This window comes from Punica granatum, chromosome 3 (genome assembly GCF_007655135.1).
Source record: "Punica granatum isolate Tunisia-2019 chromosome 3, ASM765513v2, whole genome shotgun sequence".
In the NCBI taxonomy this organism is placed as follows: domain Eukaryota; kingdom Viridiplantae; phylum Streptophyta; class Magnoliopsida; order Myrtales; family Lythraceae; genus Punica; species Punica granatum.
The window spans coordinates 7,745,455-7,768,391 of NC_045129.1; the positions used below are offsets into that span (position 1 = coordinate 7,745,455).

General features: G+C 37.0%; 2 protein-coding genes across 2 annotated transcripts; one reads left to right on the forward strand and one right to left on the reverse strand.

Annotated features, from left to right (window-relative positions):
• Positions 1–1,165: 1,165 nt before the first annotated feature.
• Positions 1,166–7,118, forward strand: LOC116200838 (nicotinate phosphoribosyltransferase 2-like). Its single transcript, XM_031531767.1, has 15 exons — positions 1,166–1,590; positions 2,228–2,375; positions 3,047–3,166; positions 3,305–3,439; positions 3,521–3,582; positions 3,917–3,992; positions 4,240–4,341; positions 4,593–4,709; positions 5,019–5,077; positions 5,432–5,606; positions 5,692–5,826; positions 5,941–6,039; positions 6,145–6,253; positions 6,477–6,589; positions 6,693–7,118. Exons 1-15 carry the CDS (start codon positions 1,418–1,420, stop codon positions 6,768–6,770), a joined length of 1,701 nt encoding a protein of 566 aa, XP_031387627.1. The 5' UTR covers positions 1,166–1,417; the 3' UTR covers positions 6,771–7,118.
• A 1,518-nt stretch (positions 7,119–8,636) lies between these two features.
• LOC116201645 (DNA polymerase alpha catalytic subunit) lies at positions 8,637–19,207 on the reverse strand. The gene is made up of 32 exons (XM_031532936.1): positions 18,732–19,207; positions 17,709–18,502; positions 17,234–17,404; positions 17,010–17,093; positions 16,833–16,907; positions 16,614–16,678; positions 16,147–16,237; positions 15,857–16,045; positions 15,449–15,612; positions 15,210–15,324; positions 14,740–14,919; positions 14,553–14,666; positions 14,099–14,218; positions 13,701–14,006; positions 13,505–13,597; positions 13,093–13,211; positions 12,920–12,992; positions 12,740–12,796; positions 12,566–12,658; positions 12,336–12,458; positions 12,165–12,262; positions 11,971–12,016; positions 11,488–11,601; positions 11,301–11,384; positions 11,088–11,201; positions 10,907–10,996; positions 10,747–10,823; positions 10,296–10,515; positions 9,600–9,653; positions 9,342–9,461; positions 9,174–9,248; positions 8,637–9,063 (listed from the first exon to the last, which is right to left on the reverse strand). The coding sequence occupies exons 1-32, from the start codon at positions 19,054–19,056 to the stop codon at positions 8,920–8,922; spliced, it is 4,587 nt and encodes a 1,528-aa protein (XP_031388796.1). The 5' UTR covers positions 19,057–19,207; the 3' UTR covers positions 8,637–8,919.
• Between the last annotated feature and the right edge of the window lie 3,730 nt (positions 19,208–22,937).

Here is a 22,937-nt window from a genome sequence, read left to right on the forward strand (position 1 = left end):
AAAGTTTTAGGATCAAAATAATAAAACAGTAAAAGTTGATGTTTAAAAAAATTCTCCTTTTCCCTTTGTCATAAAGAACTCTCATATTTTATTTTATTTTTTCTGGAAAACTTAGAAATATAACTCATCACTCTAATTGAATGGTCGTTCATTCTTGAGTTGAAATATATTTAAAATTTTCTTCATTAAGATTTCGCATCATATCTCCGCATATATGGTTTGAGATCGTCAAATGAGGAGATCCCAAAGTAAAGTTAGATTGTTCGTCGGCATTACCAATTTTTCAAAGACATGCATCTTTGTGGCTTCGAGCGCGCCATCAATTTAGAGTGCGTTTGGATTTAGAGTTGAGTTGAGTTGAGTTTTAATTTTAATTAGTTTGTAATGATTGTATTGTTGAATTATGAGAAAAAAGTGCGAAAAAATAATAAATAATTGAAAGAAAGTAATGATTGTGTTGTTGAATTATGAAAAAGTAATTAATAGTTGAGAGAATTTAATATTAAAAATTAAATTGAATGATTAAAAAAATTTTAAAAATAAAAAAGTAATAATTGTAACGTTGAATTAAAGATAAGTAGAGTTGAGTTGAGTTAAAAAAATTTCAAAAAACAAACCTTTTGTTCGGCAGAAGCTATGGATCTAATTTGTCAACAATTGTACTGTTGGTCCTCTCTTTTTGGATGCCTTTTCAATTGCATCTTTTTTCCTTTGTCTATAATTATTTCAGTCCTTTTTGTGATAGGACTTACTCTTATTAGTCCATTCCATCTTTTCTGTATGTGTCCCTGTATTTCCATGTTTGGAGGATTCATCTTTATTGCAATAATTTCAATTACCAAGAAAAATTAAGGATTAATCCAAAAAAATATGGACTTTGTATTCATTTTTTAATTTTAACACGAATTTTATTTTTTAACAAGAATAAATTATGTTTTATTTTGGCCCCAAAAAATAAAGTTCATGCTATATATATAATTTTGGCCCCCAAAAAGTTCATGCTTTATTCTGGCCCCAAAAAATAAAATTCGCTTTTGTTATAAATTATATATATTTTAAATATAAATAAACAAAAGAAGAAATAATTAAGCGACTTTTTTTTCTTTTTTAAGTAAAAAAAAAAAAGAAAAAAAGAAGAAGAAGAGATTTCCTTCTCCTTTCTTCCCTTTCTCTTCGACTCTTCCCTGTCGTTTCTCTGCAACTTTCTTCCGGCCTTCTCTTCCCTCGCTCTGTCGTTACGCTCACGCCGGCCTTCCGAGTCACGAACGACTCAGTGAGCGGGGGAGCCTCCCATCCCATGCACTTATAAAGCTCTCTCTCTCTCTCTCTCTCTCTCCCCCCATCGGAAGAAGGCTCCGTGAACATCGAATAGCCAAACAACCATTAATCCCCTAGGAACGAATTTGATTCGGGAAACATGGAGGACAAGTCCAAGCCCAATTCGCACTCCAACGGCCCCGACATGGCTCGGCCGCCGGGGGCCGTCCCCGGCCCGACTAACCCGATGGTGACGCCTCTCCTCACGGATCACTACCAGTTCACCATGTCCTACGCCTACTGGAAGGCCGGCAAGCACCAGGAGCGAGCCGTGTGAGTCCTCCCTTCCTCCTCTTCAGCTCGTTTCACGAGCTGTGTCGTCGCGCCTCCGTGTTGATGAATTGCTTTGCTTGGTTTCACTTCGGTTCTATTCTTTGTCATGGGTGAATCGATGAATGAATTTCTGGTTGTTTGTGTCGATTAAGGAAATGGCTTATTGGTGGAAATTTGGCGTCTTTTTAATCTTTGAACGTTCGTTAGGCGGAAGGTTGTTGCATTCTTCATTGCTTTTGTTTCGTCACATCAACAATTTCAGCTGCAAGCAGAGGGAATTGTTTTGTTCCCATGCAGCCATCGGACAATGTTTCGAGACAAAGGATTTAAAACAATGTTCGTATTGTTTCCATGCACATGAATGTTTCCGATGTCTCCTAAGTTTAAAGTAACCATTTTTATTGACAAACTTTGTTTGGTGACTTCATATTTTTGTGCTGTCTTCGTTGGCGCCTTGGAATTGTACATTCTATGTGCATAATCGTTTTCTTGCCTCTGTCAAATTAAGATTTCTTATATTAAAAAAAAAAAGAGGCCTTTTCTTTTGGTGAAATGTCACTGCAAGCCATATTCAGAGGACAGACAAGCCGATTAATTGGATAAGAAGTTTCTTTTCATTCTAAGTTATTTGCCTCAGGTTTGACCTCTACTTCCGGAAGAACCCCTTTGGTGGTGAATATACAGTTTTCGCCGGTTTAGAAGAATGTATTAGATTCATTGCCAACTTCAAATTTACAGAGGATGAGATCTCTTTCATTAGGGACACTTTGCCTCCCTCATGTGAGGTAAATCCTTCTCCTGCCTTTGGTTCATGGTTTTTCTCTGACACATCATTTGATAGTTTAAAGCAACTGGGTGGGGGAGTTCTCTAAGGGGCCTTAGAGCTCAAAGGCAATGGTCAATTGACCGTAATTAAGAACATAGCAAAAGGAATTTTAGCTTTGTTTGTGTGACTACTTTACAAGAGGAAACTTGCACTTTCTAGTATGCCAACAAATTTTGGCACTTTGGGGTTTAATTGGGCTGTTTTCAGAAGGCCAATGGGCTATACTTATTGTACTGTCCTCAATTTCCTTATCAGTCTACCAAATATTCATCGGCCTAAGGCAATATATGCATAAATTGGTCTTGCTTATTGACTGATTCATGTTCTCTTATAGCTACTAAAATGTGGATCGCAGGAAAAGGAATTTTGCATGTAATATGATGCCTTTAGGGCAAGTTGAATATGAAATGAGATCATTTTTGCTCCTTCTTTATAATCATTTATCTCATAGCATATTTGTTTTATTGCATACACAAAGGAAGCATATATATTTGACTGGCCTAGCAGAGTTTGGACAATTTTCCGGTTTATTTTGTTGGATTTTTTTTTATGGTGCCACAAAATTTAACCACAATCCAATGCTAAGCTTGAATGGTTCACTAATTTTTTTTTCCCTCGTGATAATTACAGGATGGCTTCTTCGAATACCTTAGAGGAATAGACTGTTCTGATGTTGAACTATATGCTATTTCAGAAGGATCTGTAGTTTTTCCAAAGGTTCCTCTGCTGAGAGTTGAAGGACCAGTAGCTGTGAGTGTATCTTAAAGCACTGTATGGAGGATTTGAGTTTCCATTTTTGTCTGTCTTTATACTTCAGCTCTAGACTGAAGTCTTAAGGATTTATGGTTGTGCCTCTTTTGAGTTTATGCTTACATTTTGCTCTTATAGGTGGTGCAATTGCTTGAAACTCCATTTGTCAATCTTGTAAATTATGCATCTTTAGTAACTACAAATGCTGCAAGGCATCGGTTTGTTGCTGGCAAATCTAAACTTCTACTAGAGTTTGGGCTTCGTCGTGCACAGGTTGTTGGTGCTTTCCTCTATAATTTATTTTCCCTTTGGTTGTGCATATTTATCAGAATGATAAAATGATTTTTCATGTAGGGACCTGATGGTGGCATAGGAGCATCCAAATATTGCTACATGGGTGGATTTGATGCAACCAGGTAAATCAAGCCAAAAATTTTGATCACCACAATTTAGAATGTGATTTTTTTTTTTGCAATAGTTTTATATTTTATCTCCAGAATGCTTTTTAATATCCAGCAGGAGGCAAACCTCATCCTGAATGTGGGGTTCTCTTCTTTGTCAAACCCCGTGATAAAATTTAAGATATGTTACTACTGTTAGATGCAAGGATTTTCTTATGAATTTGTACTGAGGTATAGATGTATAAGTTCATTACTGAAGTAGAGATGTATAAGTTCATTATCTGGCTGCTGTTTTGGTGCATGTTATTGTCTGTAGACACTGATGAAAAAAAGTCATGTTTATTTACAGTAATGTTGCTGCTGGAAAGTTATTTGGGATACCACTTCGCGGAACACATTCACATGCCTTTGTCAGTTCTTTTACGGTAGGTGGTTTCGCAAGCGGTTCATGTTTAATTGATAATCTCGCTATCTTTCTTTGTTTAGGCAAACTGAAGATAATAATTATCTTATTCCTTTTCATCTAGTTTTTTTCTTCTCCAAATCTATTGTTTTTATTAAATGCTTCTCCAAGAAAGGTTGGTGATTTTTTCCTTTCTGTATGTTTTAAAATAGAGCTTTTCAGGATACCCAGCTTAAACTATAATGCCTAATTTCTTCGATGAATTGCAGAGTCCCGATGAAATTTTGGATAAATTATTGCGCAGTGCAGATGGTTCAACTACATGTGAGGATTTTGTTGGTCTTGTCCAGTCATGGTTGAATAAAATTCAGGTATATAATTGGCTTAATTTATGGTCACCCTTTTTGAACTACATGATGACATTAACGAGAGTTGAGGGTTGGTGTCTTCCTAGAAATGTTCTAGCAACTCAAGGCCAGTTTTGGTCGTGCGAAAAATTCCCTCATCTGTATTTCCATTTGCTTATATTTACTGTGGTTGCTCATGAAATTATAGTCCTTTCAGTTGCCCCATCTTCTGTATTTCATATTCTTTTTATTTATAAGTTATTTGTGCTTTACAGTGGTCAAAGTTGTTAAATGGCACTTTTGGTGAGACAAATCAAAGTGAGCTGGCAGCTTTCACATCTTACGCCTTGGCATTCCCTAATAATTTTCTAGCACTTGTGGACACATATGATGTAAGTTTGACGAATCCCCTTTGCCTACTTATGTTTTCATCAATTATGGTAATTCATCAAATGTTAGTTGACCGCTACTTTGGTTGCCCTTTTTCTTTAATACTTTCTCAAGTTGTTTTGTTCCTCAAGACAACCAGTAATGTTGGAGTTTGATTCTGTTGCTTTGCATTTTAAACAAACTGAACCGTTTTTTACTCTGCAAATAAATGGCTACTCAATGTACTCATAAATAATTGCTCTGTTAGTGTTTCTCGTACTTGCATTTAAGATGATCATTTATTTGGGATAATTTGGTCATTGTATCTTCAGGTTATAAGAAGTGGGATTCCCAACTTTTGTGCTGTTGCTTTGGCTCTCAATGAATTAGGGTATGCAGATTCTAGGCATTTTACTACTTAAAATAATTTCTCTCTGTCTTTGTATATCTGTTTCCATTTCCTTATTGCTTGCAAATTACAAAACAGCTAGAAACTGTATGTGAATCTATATCTAATCCCATGATGTCCTTGCCCAGTGGACATTGCTCCTCTTTTTCAGCCTAGGTGAAATCTAGATCAATGAGGTGGATAAAAGGAGATCTTTTTCAGATTCTAGTTTAATTCTTCGGCTGCTGTATTCACTGTTTCATTCGTATCATCATCTTAGCAATGTGATGAATTGTAATTCTTTCTAGAATTACCTTTGACATCAGAGGCTCAACTTAGATAATTTTTTCTTCATAGATATAAAGCATCAGGCATCAGACTGGACTCTGGTGATCTAGCATATCTGTCCTGTGAGGCCCGGAAATTCTTCTGCAACATCGAGAAGGAATTTGGAGTGGCTGGCTTTGGGAAGATGACTATTACTGCTAGTAACGATCTCAATGAGGAAACTTTAGATGCTTTGAACAAGCAGGTAGCTAGCCTAACTTTTAATGTTTCGAACAAGCAGATATCATTGCTATGCCTCCATTGTCTTATCGTGTTTGCTTTCCACTTAGGGGCATGAGGTTAATGCATTTGGAATCGGGACATATCTGGTTACTTGTTATGCTCAAGCCGCCTTGGGTGTTGTCTTCAAGCTTGTTGAGATAAATAACCAGCCTCGCATCAAACTTTCAGAAGATGTTTCAAAGGTTTTTATTGAGACTTGAGGAGATTTAGTAATTCCATATATGTCGAATTTGTTTTATCAGTTCCCTTGACGAATAATTTTTTTTTAATCTTGTTTTTTCCCCCCAACCTTGCAGGTATCTATTCCTTGTAAAAAGCGAAGTTACAGATTGTACGGGAAAGAGGGTTATCCTCTTGTGGACATAATGACGGGGGAAAATGAACCACCTCCAAAGGTATATGATGGTTCTCAGTCAGTCTTGATTTATATTATGTTCTGAAGCTTCCCTGACTTATGTAGCTGATAAAGTCGCTTTGATCTGTGGATCTGAATTTTACAGTTGGGCGAGCGAATTCTCTGTCGTCACCCTTTCAATGAATCAAAGAGAGCATATGTCGTGCCCCAGCAAGTTGAAGAGCTGCTCAAGTGTTATTGGCCTGGGAACTCAGGTGGGATCTTTGCCCTATTAGTTTTCTGCTTTTTGTTATTAACCTATTTTAACGAATTCTTGTGGATGTCTTCATCTGTTACCGTTGCATGAAAAAAGGGGCATGTTAGCTTCTTACTGCAGACAAATGGAACCTTCGGTTATGTTTATCTTTGTATTATTAAAATTCGAGTTTTCTCATGGTTGTGGACTAAGGTTTGGTTGTCTTTTGGTTTTTGATGTAGGTGAAAAAAGAGAGGAGTTACCTTCCCTTAAAGACATCAGAAACCGCTGTATCAAGCAGCTCGAGCAAATGCGCCCTGACCACATGAGGAAGCTCAATCCGACACCTTACAAGGTTCGGAACTCATATTGTCTTTTCTTCCCTTCTAATCTTTTCCTCACATCTCTCTCGGTCGAATACCAAGTTTTTATACGATAACGAATCCCTTGCTGAGCAGGTGAGTGTGAGCGCCAACCTGTACGACTTTATTCATTTCCTGTGGCTCAACGAGGCACCTGTAGGGGAGTTGCAGTGAAGGTGTACTATAACGACATACATTCTCGGTGGAAGTCTGGAGCACCCAGCAAAAGAGAGAAGAATTTGCAGAATTTGTTTCATCAAGTTGGAGGAGCTGCTTCTGGTTGTATTAGAAGGGTCGGCACTCAGTAAAGCACGTAATGTTGCGGTTCCGGTGTAATACTATCCTACATTTAGATTCTTGAACAGCTAATCTTATAATCTTGTCCTTGGTCAATAAAATTTCTGTCGTGCCTCTGTTTTTTTTTTTTCCCCTTATTTTGGTTCCTCTTGACCATTCTGTGATAACTGATAACATTAGTCATAGGAATCATAATTGAAACTAAATAAGAATCCATGCGCTGTGTATGAATGATTATTAATTCTTTTGATAGAAAGTAGTATTTAAATTAAATATATTGCGTATGTAAAAAAAGTCATAGATTTACTTGAAAATTTATTGGAGGATCACTAACTTTTCATTAAAAATCGAGCTTTTGATATCTAAGTAGGATTTTCTTATTTTTGATCAAAATCATGCAATTTAATATTAATATTTTAGAAAAGTAAAACAATTGGAAGTATACCCTTTCAAATGAAAAAATAATTTTTAAGCCAAAAAGTAATTTATTGTTTTCAAATATATAGAAAAACGCATAATATTAAATAATTGTTTTAGAAAAGTAAATAATTGAAAAAGAGAATTATCTAAGGACATAACCGAGGAAACTTAATTATTTGGTAATTATCATAACTAAAATTTATCAATGAAATTGTCGGTTTCCGATTCAATATTGCAATAACAACATGATAATAAAATTAAAAGTAACTGTTTTGTTAACCAAAAATAATAATTGTTTCAAGAAATCGAAGTAATTAGAGGAATAGTTATCTAAGATAATTAAATTTGGAAAAAAATATTTTTGCTGAAAAAATCATTAAATTTTAAATAGTGATATGTATAGATATAAATTACAAAATATAAAATCATATGAGGTAAATGAGTTGCATTTGTTGACATATTTTATTGGATGCATGCATATACCTGCATTTAAATTATAAACATAGCCCTACTTTGTTATCATAAGAAAATTTTCAGGAGGAAGTCTTAAAAAAAATTTTTGGATTACAATGTTGAAGTGTGTATATATATATATATATATATATATAATACACTAACATAAAAAGGGTAAAAAATTTCTCCAAATGTATAGAAAATAAAGGATATTGATTTTTAAATAAAACAATTTCTTTAACTCTAAAGATTAGATGAAATTATCACCTATTAAGAAAAAATGATAAATTATGTTCTATATTGTGAACCTTATCAAGAAAATTGAAAGGTAATAAAGAATCCTAAAAACATAGTGATCTTGTTACCATATTGATGATTTCGTTACTTCTTATGTGTACAATATCCAACCATCTTGTACTCTCATTCTCAATATAGTACCTCAAAATATACTCTATAACTTATAAATAAATAAATAAAAGTAAAATTCTCATGCAAATTGAAAAATAACGAAAAGAGAAAATAGAGAATATATTTTCAGTTATGGATGATTGAGTGAAAAAAATATTATTCAAAATTTGCTATGCTAAAAAAAATAATAATAAGTAAAATAAAATAATGAAGAGATAAGTAAGATTTGCTATATGTATGTAATTTATATGTTTGATCATATAATTAATTGATAAGTAAAACAATATGGATATGTTTCCTTTATGTAAATAATGATGTAGCAATGCTAAAGAACGTCATTTTATATTTTTAAATCCATAATGGCGTAAGAATTCAACCCACAACTTTATTATTAATATATACGTATATATATATATATATATTGATTGATTCATCTTCCAGATCCCAGCCAAGTATATGAACTACCAGATTCACATGATAATCATGAAAACTTGCGAGAATCATCATCAAATTCCCGTCAAGAACGTTCTCATTTTGTTGCGACACACTTTCAAGCTAACAAGACAAAGATCTACATTGATGAAACGGCAGACACAGTAGAAAACTACATTATGCAAGGACTATGGCTTCGTTGAATATCATTTCATTTGAACAAGAGATCATCAACTATAAAATCCATATATTTACAAATTTATAATCAGAGATGTTAAAATAAGTTGAGCGGCTAGGACCACTGAACGGACTCTCAGATGATGATAAGTTCCATCATTTGGACCCAACCGAAAGCACACCGGTTTTGGATGCGCTGCACTGTAGATGCAGCCGTTTCCACCATGGGCCTAACTCGAGCCAGTTCTCTCTCGACTTGAGGTCTAATGGTATTATCAACCTGCCAAATGCAAGTTCATCCAAGTTACAGAAGATTTTGTGATGGGTAACTCAGAGATAACAATCTCATTGGAAAGGTGATAATTGAAGGAAAAGAAGAAGATGATGGACCTTATCGATGCAGCGCACAGTGTCCAAGACATGGCAGAAGTATGTGAGCTGCCTATAGAGATCTGCTTCCGAGTACTGGAAGTGAAGAAAATCAGGAGCTCAGTATAACCAGAAATATGGCACAACAAAGACAGGAGAATTCACGGTTAGTCAAAAAGAAAGAGATACCTTTCTGACAAGACGACCGTTGCATCGAGGGTATTCTGGGCAAACAGTTCCCCTCTCGGCATCTCCTATCAGTCTCAAGTTCAGACTGCGTGTCGTGTGCTTGCAGGTCTCGTCGTCACACTGGAAATCATACAGAAAACTCGATAAGATCATGGTAATACATATTGTCCACCTGAATTATTATGAATGTAAGCGGATGCATAGACTTCTGGCAAGTCCAGTTTCTCAATGCATAGTATGAGAAAGGAGTACAAGTACCGTCAACAAGCCCTTGTAGTATGTCGAAATGAATCCGTCAACTTGTCTTTTGACCTGGCCAAAAAAAAAATTTCTTGAGGATCATTTTCGATTGATCGCAGAGTCGCATTGGAAGGAAGGGATTTCTATGGGTTAACAAACATGCACAACAAATATACAGGTTAATGACTCCTCTTCAAAACTAATGACCTAATGTTTCAGAAAATCATGCTTCTCTGTGCCTAGAGTTTTGGACATTTTTGGACTTCTTTAAGGTGAAATTTCTGTCTCTAACACGAATACAAAGTGAAGAACCCAAGATATAAATCTATTGCAGTGGAAAAGGTAAGTAGCTATTCTGTGTACTGATGAACATGTGACTGGCCAGGAAAACCAAAAAGAACATGTTCACGGATCCACCCAAATATGACTTCCAACTTTATTCAGCCAGCAATATGAAACCAGTAAGAATAATGGCAAAGTGCATTGTACAGCGCCAATCTGCGGGTAATTTGAAATCTCCTGGGTAAACATGTATGGTCTACGCCAAATGCCTCTCTCCTGACGGACAGATACAAGTAGAGCATTTTTTAACATTCTTGAAGAAAGGTGAAGCCAATTATGGGTTTCAATGAAGTTGGTGACAATTCTGTGACTAGTCACTGTATATACTTCACCGGTAAAGATATGCAAAAATAAAACAGTGAACTACAATACCTGGTTAGCTATCATTCCAGGAGTAAATCTACCCAGATCACCTTCTGATGGGCATTTAAGGCAATGCAATTTGCTCCAGATACCATATGAAGGCTCCTCTCCTTCAGCTACATTTGATTTCTCACTGATGGATTTACAAATGGAACCGCAGATAGCAGGGCAATCGAAAGTGCTGGAGCAGCTTGGGCATGACAAGGTCAAGGGCTTACAATCTTGAAACCTGCAATTGGCATTCAACATTCAAGTATCAATCAAATCATCTAATCCAGTAAGGGAAGACTTCTGTGCAATAAATATACAGCTCAGATAATATGCACATGATATCATCTGAACAAGCTAAAAAGTGGTATCCCTGCAATAATCAATTATTTCAGCAAATTCTCTTGTTGTAGAATGAGTGAATATCCATTTCAGGGCAATAATAATAACAAAAAAATGTGACGAAGCTTGCCTCTCTTCATCATCCCCAGCGAACAAGGGTGGGGTGGACTGATCATAGACGGAAGATTCACCTGATTTACTTCGGTACTGGAAAGCAGGTTTTTCTATGTTAGAAATAAAAATAAAAACGAAACTGGAAACAGACAGCAACCGTGTAGGGACAGTCTTACCTTGGATGAGTCGAGGCCCAGACAATCAGCTATGCGTTCCGGGCTCGTACCCTGAATTGAGGCACACAAGCGAGATACAACGGGAAGTATCTGCAAACCAAAAACAGGAATTTTTTTGGCAAAATGTGTTCATTAATTGTTATATATGAGATTTGAACTCTTTGGAAGAGACTAGACAAACCTGTTGGGACAAGTAGTAGTCAATGTCAACCAACCATCTCCCTTCATCCTTTTTCAGTTCATCAGGATGCCTTGCACGCTGAGCAATCCCAGATGAACTATTAAGTTCTGCACCCTGGTCAGAAAAGAAGTTGGACTAAGCATTCTATGAATGGGATCTGCTCAAACTCTAGTCAATCTTACTTCGGTGCCAAGGAGCCAACTCAAGGCATACCTGCTCACGGCAAATAATATAAGGGACAGTATCACCAACTGACCAACCTGTAGAATACCCACTTAGCTTCAGTCTCTGTGCTACCTGAGTAATGCCAGACCATGCAAACAAATAAAAATATAGCAGATTAATATTTAAACCATATAAATCAATTGGCTATTGAAACTGCATTTGTTTCTGAGCTTACTTGAACATGTGGTTGATTTTTGGCATCGGGGTATGCCTCGGGTGGTTTAGTTAATGTCTTCGTGATGATATATTTCTCAAGTGATACCTCTCCATTTCTCATTTCCTCCTGCACCTGTTATATAGACACAATACAAGTCAATTTTCCTTTCAAGATTGATCACTACAATGTGAGGAAGACAATCAGCTGAACATAATGTACCAGTGCAGAACTTTTTCAAACTAGCTAAGTCTGTCTTTTTGGCTTGCAACCATGTTGACTCAAGCAATCAACAAATTCAAGCCTCTTGACTTTCGTGAAAATCAATTAAAAAGTAAGGACCTCAACATCTTTCCTCGTGTTGTAATAGTATGACTGCCATCATTAAGCAAAAACGACCATTGAAGCTGTACTAGGAAGCATAATGTCATCTCATTTTTGTTCATGTCCAAGGGAAAGAAAATTTTAATAATAGTAACCAGTGGTGGTGCAATAATGACTTGCCTTGATAAGAGCATCATGTATCGATTCAATGACATCCTCACATGACCTGTATCAGCATGAGAGATATAAGAAAAAATAAGATGTGGGCAAATCAATAAAAATTTTCTTTCTTTTGTATTTTAGTTTTAGTTTTTTTTTCCTTTTTCTTTTTTGGACCAGAAAAGGTATTATGAAACTAATGATGACCGGCATACCCTCCTGAAAGGATCTGGCTCAGGCAGAAATCACCCAATTCCTTTGACAGTAAACTCCAGTCACGTCGAACCATATCAAGGCCCTTCCGTTCAATGACCTGCAAGAGAAAATAAAATTAAGCATCCTGAGGATTTGGAGTACAATATGTAAACCCAAAAATTTTTCATCACCTCATATGGTGTTCCATCTTTGAACTGCACTTTGACAGCTGCATATTTCTTTTTCTTAAGAAGCAGCATTCTCTTGTACAAGCCATCAAGGTCAATTTCTAAACACCTATACTTCTTGTTAACCTGAAATAGCAAGCAAATTTACCCGTTTGAAAAATCTATTAAAAACTGAAAGAAAAGCTAGAACAATTGCAAAGCTGGCAGAAAGAGATAAGCATATAGGAGCTAACCTCTTGAATAACTTTCCCAGCAATTCCTTTTGCTTTTGCAATGTCATCTAGTCCACTATAAATCATAATGGAATCTGTGTCACCATAGATTACCTGCAAGATACAAAACCATCAAAAGCGATCACCATGTATACCGGATTAATTTCAGAATCTGCATGTTTGACAAGAAATAACCTCTAAGTTCAGATTGCTCTGCACAAGATCAACAGTACTTTGCAGTATTTCCCTTCCCTGGACAAGACAGCAGAAGTTCCTTTAAAACACACATGTGCATATTATTGTTTCATATCAACTACTGCAGTTCTGCTGAATTCATCTTTGCTCTTCCAATACATGCAACAAAGCTTCCCTAACCTGTGATGTTATAAGCTCAGCAAGTGGCTTTGCATAAAATCTTGAATTAGAGAACCCCAAGCAGCCATACATGCTGCATTAGGCAGCCCAGTTACAAGGAAGCAACAGGTACTGTTAGATTTCTGAAAGAATTCACAATTATTAAAAGTTGACTTAAGTAAGGGAATAGAAACCTATTTGCTGTCAGCTTCAGCGCTTGCTGCTGAATGTCAAGTTGTTGGACCTTCAAACCAGTTGCAGATTTCATCCATTTCTTGACCATTCTCCTCCTTTCGACCAAATTTTTCAGCAACTAAAGAAATGCAAATCTAGAGATTAGCTTTTCCAATTAAAATCGTCAAAGGCAATCGTGGAATTAGATACATTATGTTTTGAACATGAACCGATGGGTGTGAGTCTTTGTACTTGCACTGATAATATTTTATTTTATTTTTCTGGTGAAAGGGGAGGCCAGAGGGCTAGACACGAACTAATAATATTTAAACTAACAAAATCAGAAAACTGTATGTTCATATCATGCTGTAATTTCCTACTGAGCACGTCATTAGTGAGAGAGAGAAGAATATTAATGTCAGTGATATTTACTTCGGGTAACACCCCAGTTGTTTCACTAGACGGCAAGCGAGGAATTGATCCATCTGTTGGTCTCTTCACTGTTGTGAAGCAGATATTATATTCCTGCAAATCAATTGATGAATGAATTTAAATGGAAGAGTAAGAGAGATAGAATTCAGCAGACTTTTGGGCTTTCCAGCAATGAGAGGAGTATGAAATTATTAACCTGAATGATGGATGGATAAAGACTATTGAAGTCCAGAAGCAATATATACTTGTCATATAGACCTCTTTTCGGCTCCAGCACCAATCCACCCGAGTATGCAGGACCCTTTTTGCCCTTACCCTGCTCATTATTTTGGGGTTCATCAATATCTAATCCATCATCATTTTGTTCTTCAACAACATTATTTAGTCGTCGTTTCGTCAATTTATTATCCTTTGAATGAGTTGAAAACTTGTCAGGAACGATATATTTCTTGGCATGGAATGCATTCAACAGAAGATATTCCACTCTCTGCGCCCTGGCACCCTAGTAAAATAAAAAAACTCAGCATTAGGAAAACTGAAAAGACATCACATTGAATCAGCCACCAGAGACTAAGAGGTTAATGACAAACTCACTTGCAGAGTCTTTCCCCAAAGGTTACCGCTGATATTAGTCAGCTGACGTGTGAGGGGAAGAATGCTCAGATGGAACATAAGTTCCATTGACAACCATGCATCTGTCTCACCATATTCGATCTGGAGCAAGAATTAAGTGAATAAGCAACTGATCACCTAAGGCAGTTCTCATGTCAGAGCATTGAGTTTTCAAACCACTGATCCCATTCAAAAAGCTCGAATCATTGTTCTAGCAACCCAAGCTAATGACCATTAATATTATATTTTTCCAGTTAATCCTACACCAGCAAAGACTATCATAATCCAGTCACATGGGGTGTGCATCTATCGGTATGTATTTAGTCCTGAAATTCAACTTCCCATCTCAAAAAGCTAAAAACTTATGTAACCTGTACCAGTTTAACATCTAACAGTCCTGTCAGATTGAATAATTGAAGCAAACATCAGCACTTACGAGTTCCTTGAGGGATCCTGAAGTCTGAAACATTCTGGGAATGTCATGAGGAGTGATCTCCTTCCGATCCTTGTTTAGTTGAGTCTTTGCAAGTTGTGTCAATGAGTAACTGACCTGGGAGGACCAGAACACAAGTTAGAGAACAGATTCTAAATGGAAAAAATTGTCCTACAGTTGTGTAATCTACCTCTTTCAATAGGTCACGAGAACATAGGTACGTATCACATAGAAGCCGACCAGCAAGGCAAGACATTATTCCTGGGCTTGCCCCAGACCCAAAGATTGTGCTTCCTTTTGTGAGCTTAGGCATCACCAATCGCTTGAGGCGACCTATCTTCGACCACATGCTGCTGGGAACTTTGCAAGCCTACATGATCCCACAAAGCACCATTACGATAGTGATGAAATTAATGAATGACAGGACAGACTATTATACATAGGCCGCCTGGAATAGCTTTGAAGCTCCTTCCTATCTGACCATTTAGGCATGCACGAGCATATAATGAGAACATCTATTGAAAACAGAGGCCATTAATATCAACGGGAACATTCAACAATTCAAGAGAACCATTATCTCAACTTGTTCCTTCTTGATTCTGATTGTGAATCATGCCAATGAAATTGCAATTTCGAAAGAAACCAAAGAGAAATTCTCACCTGAGCTCTATGAAGTAGGACATCCAGGTCAAACCCAGATATGTTATGTCCAACAAGAACATCACTGTCCAGCTTGTATAATTCAATCATTAGACGGTTTAGAAGTGCCCTTTCACTGCAAAGGAAAAAAAATATATCAATAACTTAATTAGAGAAGCGGCAAAAGGAAAATTTGAAAAAGTTCTTGCAAGAACAAGCATCTAACTTATGTTGTCGGACAAACGAAAGGCATAAAACACCTGCTTTCGTATCCTATGACATATGATCCTGTCTTCGAGTTTATATCATCAGCCTCCTTAGTAAATCCCATTGGAAATATACCTCCATCAAGCTTACGAACAACAGTGAAGTGGCTGAGCGTGCCAGGTCTCTTCCACTCTGATGCCAACATGGGAGTATCAATCTGAATATTCAGACAGAAGGACCAAGCATGGATGAAGTTAATATTACTATGTATAATATAAAGACAACAAATATGTTCATATGAAGCAAACACGAGCATTTAGAATTCAACTTTCTTTCATTGTGGTGCTAACTTTATCGTCATCTTAGCATAGCTTATTAAATCCAGCCATCATGAGTAGCACCTGATTTATTTACATAAACAACAAAATAAATATTGGCAAGAAACATAGTTCAGAGCAAACCTTGGCCTTCTGACAACAGATGATAGAAGCGGAAACAATTTCATTCACATTATGTTTCTCGTTGCTGATAGTTTTCAAGTTTATTGCAGTAACAACCACAGGAGGGATTTCTATGGCATGTTTCGATGAGACCGCGATCTTTATGTCTTTGGGAGAGTCGATTGTAACCTCAAACTTGCACCAGCTCACCTGTCATAAAAGAATAATTACACAAGCATTTGAAAAAAAAAGCTTCCATTGAATAATTAGCAGCTCTTCTTTTAATCAGGATTTTTAGGCTGATTACTCACCCTTTGAGGAGCTGGACAGGTAGAAAAGTTGGAAATTGACAGCCAGGAAGGTCCCTTAATCTTTCTTTTAATGAGAAAAAGTTCCAAGGCACTGCAGATTGCACTTTCATGAGTTAATGAATAAAGTCTATTTTCTGAGTAGTATATATATTAACTTGCAACTGCCCTAGTGCATGAAAATCTCCAACATAAATGATCCACAGCAGCTAAACTTCTCAGAAAATTATAAGCTTCTTAAGTATAAAAGATTAAATTTACAAGAGAAATTTACTGCTAACCCAGCATTAGCTCTGAAACCAACAAACACAAAAATCAAATTCTATATAGACATTTTTTTAGGTCGGATACATTGGCGCTGCCAATTACAATAATAACTCATGTATATATCTAAACAATATAATGTACTAACAAGAAGCAGTGAAGCACATATGCAATCCAAACCATAGGGAAAAAACTAATGCACACACCTGCAATGAGTTCCAAGTAAAGCACAAAAAGTTTCCCCCTTAAGATCTGCAGGTAATGGAGGGTCCTACACTCAGAAAAGACAGGTTAATTCATAACTGGCAGGGTCTTACTAATACTCAACTATACATAACAGGTTGCAAAAAATAATAAGCAAAAACAGTCAACTGCTACACAAGCTCTGAGAAGTCGAAATATTCGTCTATCTATCTATCTATTACCTTAAAAGGGTAATTGATCTTGAGAACATAATTATCACCAACAGGTATGTCCGATCGCTCAAATGCATATTTCCTCTGCAGAATTTGCATACAAATTATAAGCATTGCAGAAACAGAAGTCAGTGCTCAAAGTGAGGACAATATCTTCCACAGTTTGAAATGATTGTATCTACAAACCTTCACAGGCGCCATGCTAAAAGTTGAGACATTGAAATCCACCAAATGTTTTGCCACTTCACTCTTTATTCCCGATGCCATATTCTGAAAATTGGAGGTGGAAGAGCATCAGCAGTAAAGGGAAAAGGAAATCAAAGAAGCAGAATCATGGAGAAAAGTTTTATTTAAAGGAAAGGAGAGATGGAGAGAGAGAGAGAGATAAACACATAATTATGAAAACTCACTTGGAGTCTTGCTCGGAAATCTGCAGCAGTAATCCGAGATGCTTCCACGTCATTTTCAAGCTTCATCATCTCATGAGAATCAAAAAGCAAGCCACTGGGAATGGCATAAACACATCTCTGCATTTTCTTTACAATGATACAGCAGCTATGATATGTGCTTCCAGCTTTAACCTAAAAAAGCAAGGAGCGGTAGATAGTCAATTGTTACCTGTTACAGGTCTGTTAGACAAAAATATCTTCTTAAGTGAAATTCAACTTATTCGAATTCTCAGACACTTTTATTGTTCACAAATCATTTGATGGCCCCCTATCTAAATATATAAGTATGAGATCAAGCTCTTGAATGTCAAGCTATTATGCCATCGCATCTTCTTTATATAACTAGTTGTTAACAGTTTGCACTTGCAGCAAAGTTAAGAATCACCATTTTAAAATCAGCATATTTGCAACATACATGGAAACTGCCCCCATTTACCTTCCCAAATAGATAAAGGTTGCCCATATTTGCACCGTATATCTCCTCATGAGCATCCATGATATAAAAAGGTAGAGAACCTTCAGAGTCCAGCTCAAAATCCGATTTCTCCTCTCCACTTGCAGGGGATTTAGTCTCATCAGCAGCACCAGCGATGTTGCCGTTCTCCCCACTAATTACTTTCTTCCATCCAGCAGTAGCACTCAATGATGGATCCTTCTCTTCTGTGATCTTTGCATTGAGACTACGAACCTCCTCCTTAACCTGCGCTTCTGCTTTCACTTCAGCAACATTCAACTCCTTATCCTCAATTACTTTCGCAATATCACATTTTTCTAATGTGGTAACTGGTTCGTGGGGCACTTCATCCCGGGATTCTTTCCCTGCATCAGATGCCTCCTCTGTAATCAGTTTATCCACGACACCTCCATCACTCGATTCTGTTGACCCCAGCAAAGAATCACCATTTCCAATCTCATTTGGAGAATCAAAAGTTTCTTTCTCAATTTTAACATTACTACTCGGTGGATAAATCCTCCCAGTCGCATGGACTCTCCGCCGCCGTTCTCTATCGGCTTCATCGGGCGCAAACTCAGCAATTACATCATCAACGATGCTGTCACAAGACAACCCCTTGACCTTATCAACACCATTCTTCTTGAAAACTGAGGACGTGAACATTGACGACAGCCTCTGCTTTCCCATTAAAGCTGCTGCAGCAGATAGACAGGAAGCAGCTGGCTTCTTAACTACCGGATCCTTCTTTTCCGCTTTCTTCTTCTTGGGCCTCTCCCCTGACAGCCCATTATATATAACAGAAGTTCAATTCTCAGATAATAGCGGACAAGATTCACAGTTTATCATCAAATCTGATGAAATGTATGCATTTACAAGCTTAAATTCTAAAAATTTTACGCAGCCTATCAAAAAATCTGATGAAATGTGGGAATTAAGACAATTTTCATACTTCAAAGTTTATTTGCGACTAATCGTTAGAGATCGAAGAGTCTGCGGAGCACTAACCATCTGACTCTTCCTCGGAAGAAAAATTCGGACCGGCCTTCGTCCAGTCCTCTTCCTCTCCGTCGTCAGCATAGCCCAGGACGCCGTCGTCGTCCACAATAAAGCTCCGGAACTCCTCCCGGCGCTTGGCCACGAGCTTGTCGTACTCTTCCTCCTCAACCGTGTCGTAGATGGGGTTCTCCATCTTGAGCTGGAACCCAGTGGACTCCGACCGGCGGCCACCTGTGCGGAGGGCCTTCAAGCGCTGCAGGGCCTCTGAACGGGCTGTGGCATCGGCCCCTCTGCTCCGCCGCCTGCTGGCGACTCGCGGCTGGTCCTCTTCCATAGCTGCAGCTTTCCCGTCCCGCAAGGAAATGAACAAACAGAAAACGTATAGAGAATCAGGGATTCAGAGAGGGAGAGAGTGAGCGATCAGACAGAAGTTGAGAGGGAGAATCGATCTGTGCAGTGTCTGTCGAGGGTCTGTGCTTAGGGTTTTGGAGGGGGGGGGGGGGGGGGGGGGGGGGGGGGGGGGGGGGAATGGCGGGAGGCGACTGTTGCTTTGGCGCCAAAGAGATTTCTGAATCGAGGAGAAAGGAAGCTGCCTGGCACGTGTGGCGGATTCGGCACGTGCGACAAAGGGCACATAGCATACCATACACCAGCTGCCCGGTCGTCTAACTGAATTACAAACGACCCCCCAAAGTATCATGTTTTGCTAAATTGCTCCCCTATACTTTTTGTATTTAGAGTTCGTTTAGGAGTACAGTAAGAGGTTTCATAATCACTTTTTCTTATAATTTTAAGTAAATTTGGTGCTTAGTGAGAGTTTTTGAAACCATTGTTTGTGCCGAAATTGTCATTGTAAACGTGATTTTATCAAGTAGGTTAATAAGTACTTATGAAATCTGCTTCTGTTTATTATGTTTCAATTTTTATTTTTTTTACTTTCGGTGGTTTGAAAGTTGTTTCTTTCAAATACTTTAACTTATTTTGAAATTATCACTTATTTTTTTGTAATTTTGTTTCGGCATTTCTTCATCAGCAACATTACTTCCAAATCAAGCCTTAACCGAAACTCAGCTGTTGTTTAATGCCTTGAAATTCAACCAAAACTGAACGTACAAAGCTGAACCCGTCCAATCGACCGATAGGACAAAGTTGGAATAGGCCCAACTAAATAATGCATAAAGAGAGAGAACGTTTACTAACGATTAATTTTTTTTAATTAATAAAGAGCAATACTGATACGATCTAAAAGAAATGGCGAACGACCCCTGTTATTTGGCGAAATGGTAAATCTACTATATTTTTCGATTTATTGGGCCTCTATGTGGTGGAAATACACACATAATCGTGCGAAATACCCACATAATCATGCAACCAAATTTAGTTAGAAACAATTTTTGAATGATGATATTTCCATATATAAGGCTTTATTTTTATGTAATCAACTTGTTTCCATGAATATATAGTTGAAGATCATTTTTTGGTGCCAACATTGGTATTTGGAAAGTCCAATTGAGTTGAAACTAATCCAGTCGAGCCGCGTCGACCCCTTAGAATAAATCTCTCCCGGCGTGAATTTTCTGATTTATCAAAATTCAAATACAAGACTTTATTTAAGTGGAACAAACGTCGAACCGCTTGAAGCAACCCAAGTTGGTAATATATAATTGAAGATTTGGTAGAGCCTATGCAAAACCCTAAAAGGACTGTACCACATAGTGCACACATTTATATAATATATATAGTGGCGTTAGGTTACAACTAATAATTGAAATCACATTTGCTTAGAATATATATAGTGCTTGAAAATTTTGGCAGAGAATACGACGAGGGAATTAAGTTTGTTGGGTTTATGTTAATGGAAGAAATTTTTAGTATTTGAATTCATCATTAGGCAACGAATATACAATGCATATTGTCAAGTAGAGATCAATATGCGGATTATTTAGTACATAATATATATTGGTTGATTGCTGAACTTATATCAAACTAATTATTAATATCTATTTATTACAAAGATACATATAGTTTTCGTATTGAGAAAACACTGCAATCTTAACAGTCACACCCTTGGCATTTACTCTTTACATGATAAAATTAAAATTGATAATATTGAGAAAGAGAGTGGTACACGTTCTCGTCTATCAATTAAGAGATTGTAGAAAAGTATACTTTTAAGAAATCCTCGGAACGCACTTGCATCTTCATCTGTTATTTGGCATGATATGAAGAAGGCAATTCAATCTCCTATATGCAGGAAAGCACTGCAGCATCTTTTACATATTATCATAAACCTCATCTGCACCAAATCTGAGAAAGATTTTGATCATTTGTGTGGCGAGATCAATTAATCATCTAATTAGGGATTCCGTGCGCACAAGGAAGAACATAATGAAATCATTAATTTCGATATGTTGAACTATGCGTAGGAAATATCTACAACTAAAATTCCATTCATTACATCAAATGTGATTGGTTTCCTTAAAGAACACTTACTATTTTCACTGATAAGTTAATTTTACGCCTCTTGCAACCAAAGAGGCGATTCACGTCAAAATTATCTCATTTGATAATCGAAGTCTTTATTAAGCTTTAAAGGAACCGATCCACGATGGATCATCGCATGTCATGCAATATCTTCTTTCATTTGACGAATCTCGATCAGATATTACCGAGACGGAGACGGCTCGTATATTAATAAGCATTGGTCCGGGAGGGCAGGAGGCTTGGGGCTTTTGCCATGAGAGACGAACGACTATCATTCACCTATCCCAGCCTCCGCACCAAATTGTCACAAAGGCCACCAATTTTGGGCAAGATCCAATTTATTAAAGAATGAACAATAGAGTCAATGGTCACAATCCCCACAAAACCATTGATTATGCTCACTCCATCGAGCTGGGAAATTAAGTTCATTAAGGAGTCAATTTAATACATCACATGCCATCTGCTAGCTAAACTTATCACCATATCCACTGCATTGTCTATTTTAGTGGTCACTGTATTCAATAGATAGTTGAACTCATTGCTTGTACCGAAGAAAGATCGACCATTATCCAATAGATTTTATTTTTTTATCCTTTCTTTTGAGTAAAATGCAGTTTTCATCCCACCTTTGATACCTTTTATAATTTTTGAAATTAATGATAAATTAATTTTTGACTGGAAAAGTATCTCGGGCCGCACTTCACTTTTTTTTAATAGGTCGAGTGCCATATTGCAAAATTTTGATTAGGAGTACTTTGTCACTAAACTCGAAGATGGGAATGCAAATTGCATTTTACTTGTTTTCAATGATACGCAGATATCTCACCTTACATGTACATTAGTATGTATTGCAGCGAGCAATGGAATATCAAAACTAAGATCATGACATTGCCGTATATCATCGATAAACCCAAATCCAGACGGTTTTTGTAATTCATGAGGCAATCAATACAATCTTGTACGATTATGAGGGGTAGGAGGATACCCAAAGAAATAAAGTTAAAGAAACTTTAACGGTGCGTTTGGTTTCAGAGTTAAAATAATTTTGATTTTGATTGCGGAAAAGGACAAATGTTGTGTAGTGTGTTGAGTTAAAGTTAAAGTTAAAATTTTGTGATTTTAACCCTGAAAACAAACTGGACATAAAAATCTATGAATCACCCATGAATGATTGATGATGCATCTCCATGGACGACAAAGGATGCGGTACAATATTATTCATCGAGTGTCACCCTTTTATTTTTTAGTTTTCTCTTCTTTTGGTAAATAATAATAATAATAATAATATTCACTAATTTGGTAGGTTACGGGAAAAACAGACAAAAGCCACTCGATCAAATAGCATTTTTTTTTTTTTTGCCCCTGGGTCCCCTCGAAATAATGCAATGATGGCAGCAAAGATTTTATTTTAGATAAATGATGGAAGCAATGAGCATAGATCATTTTGTCATTTGTGTGATCTGAGGGGACGTTTTGATCGTTATTATATTGTTTATTTGGTTTAATTTCCACAAAAACGGATAATGTTCCGTTCCATCGCTCTTTTCGTTCTATCGTATAAGGTATTGTAGCATCGTCGTGGTATGACCTTGGCCGCCCTTCGATTGACACGGAGAGTACTTTGAACACAGTTTAGTCAATAGCCAGCAAGCGTGGCCGAAAAGGCAAAATAATTTACCCAAACTTAAGTGCAATTAAGACACTATCGATTAAAGCCTCGGCGCAATGATA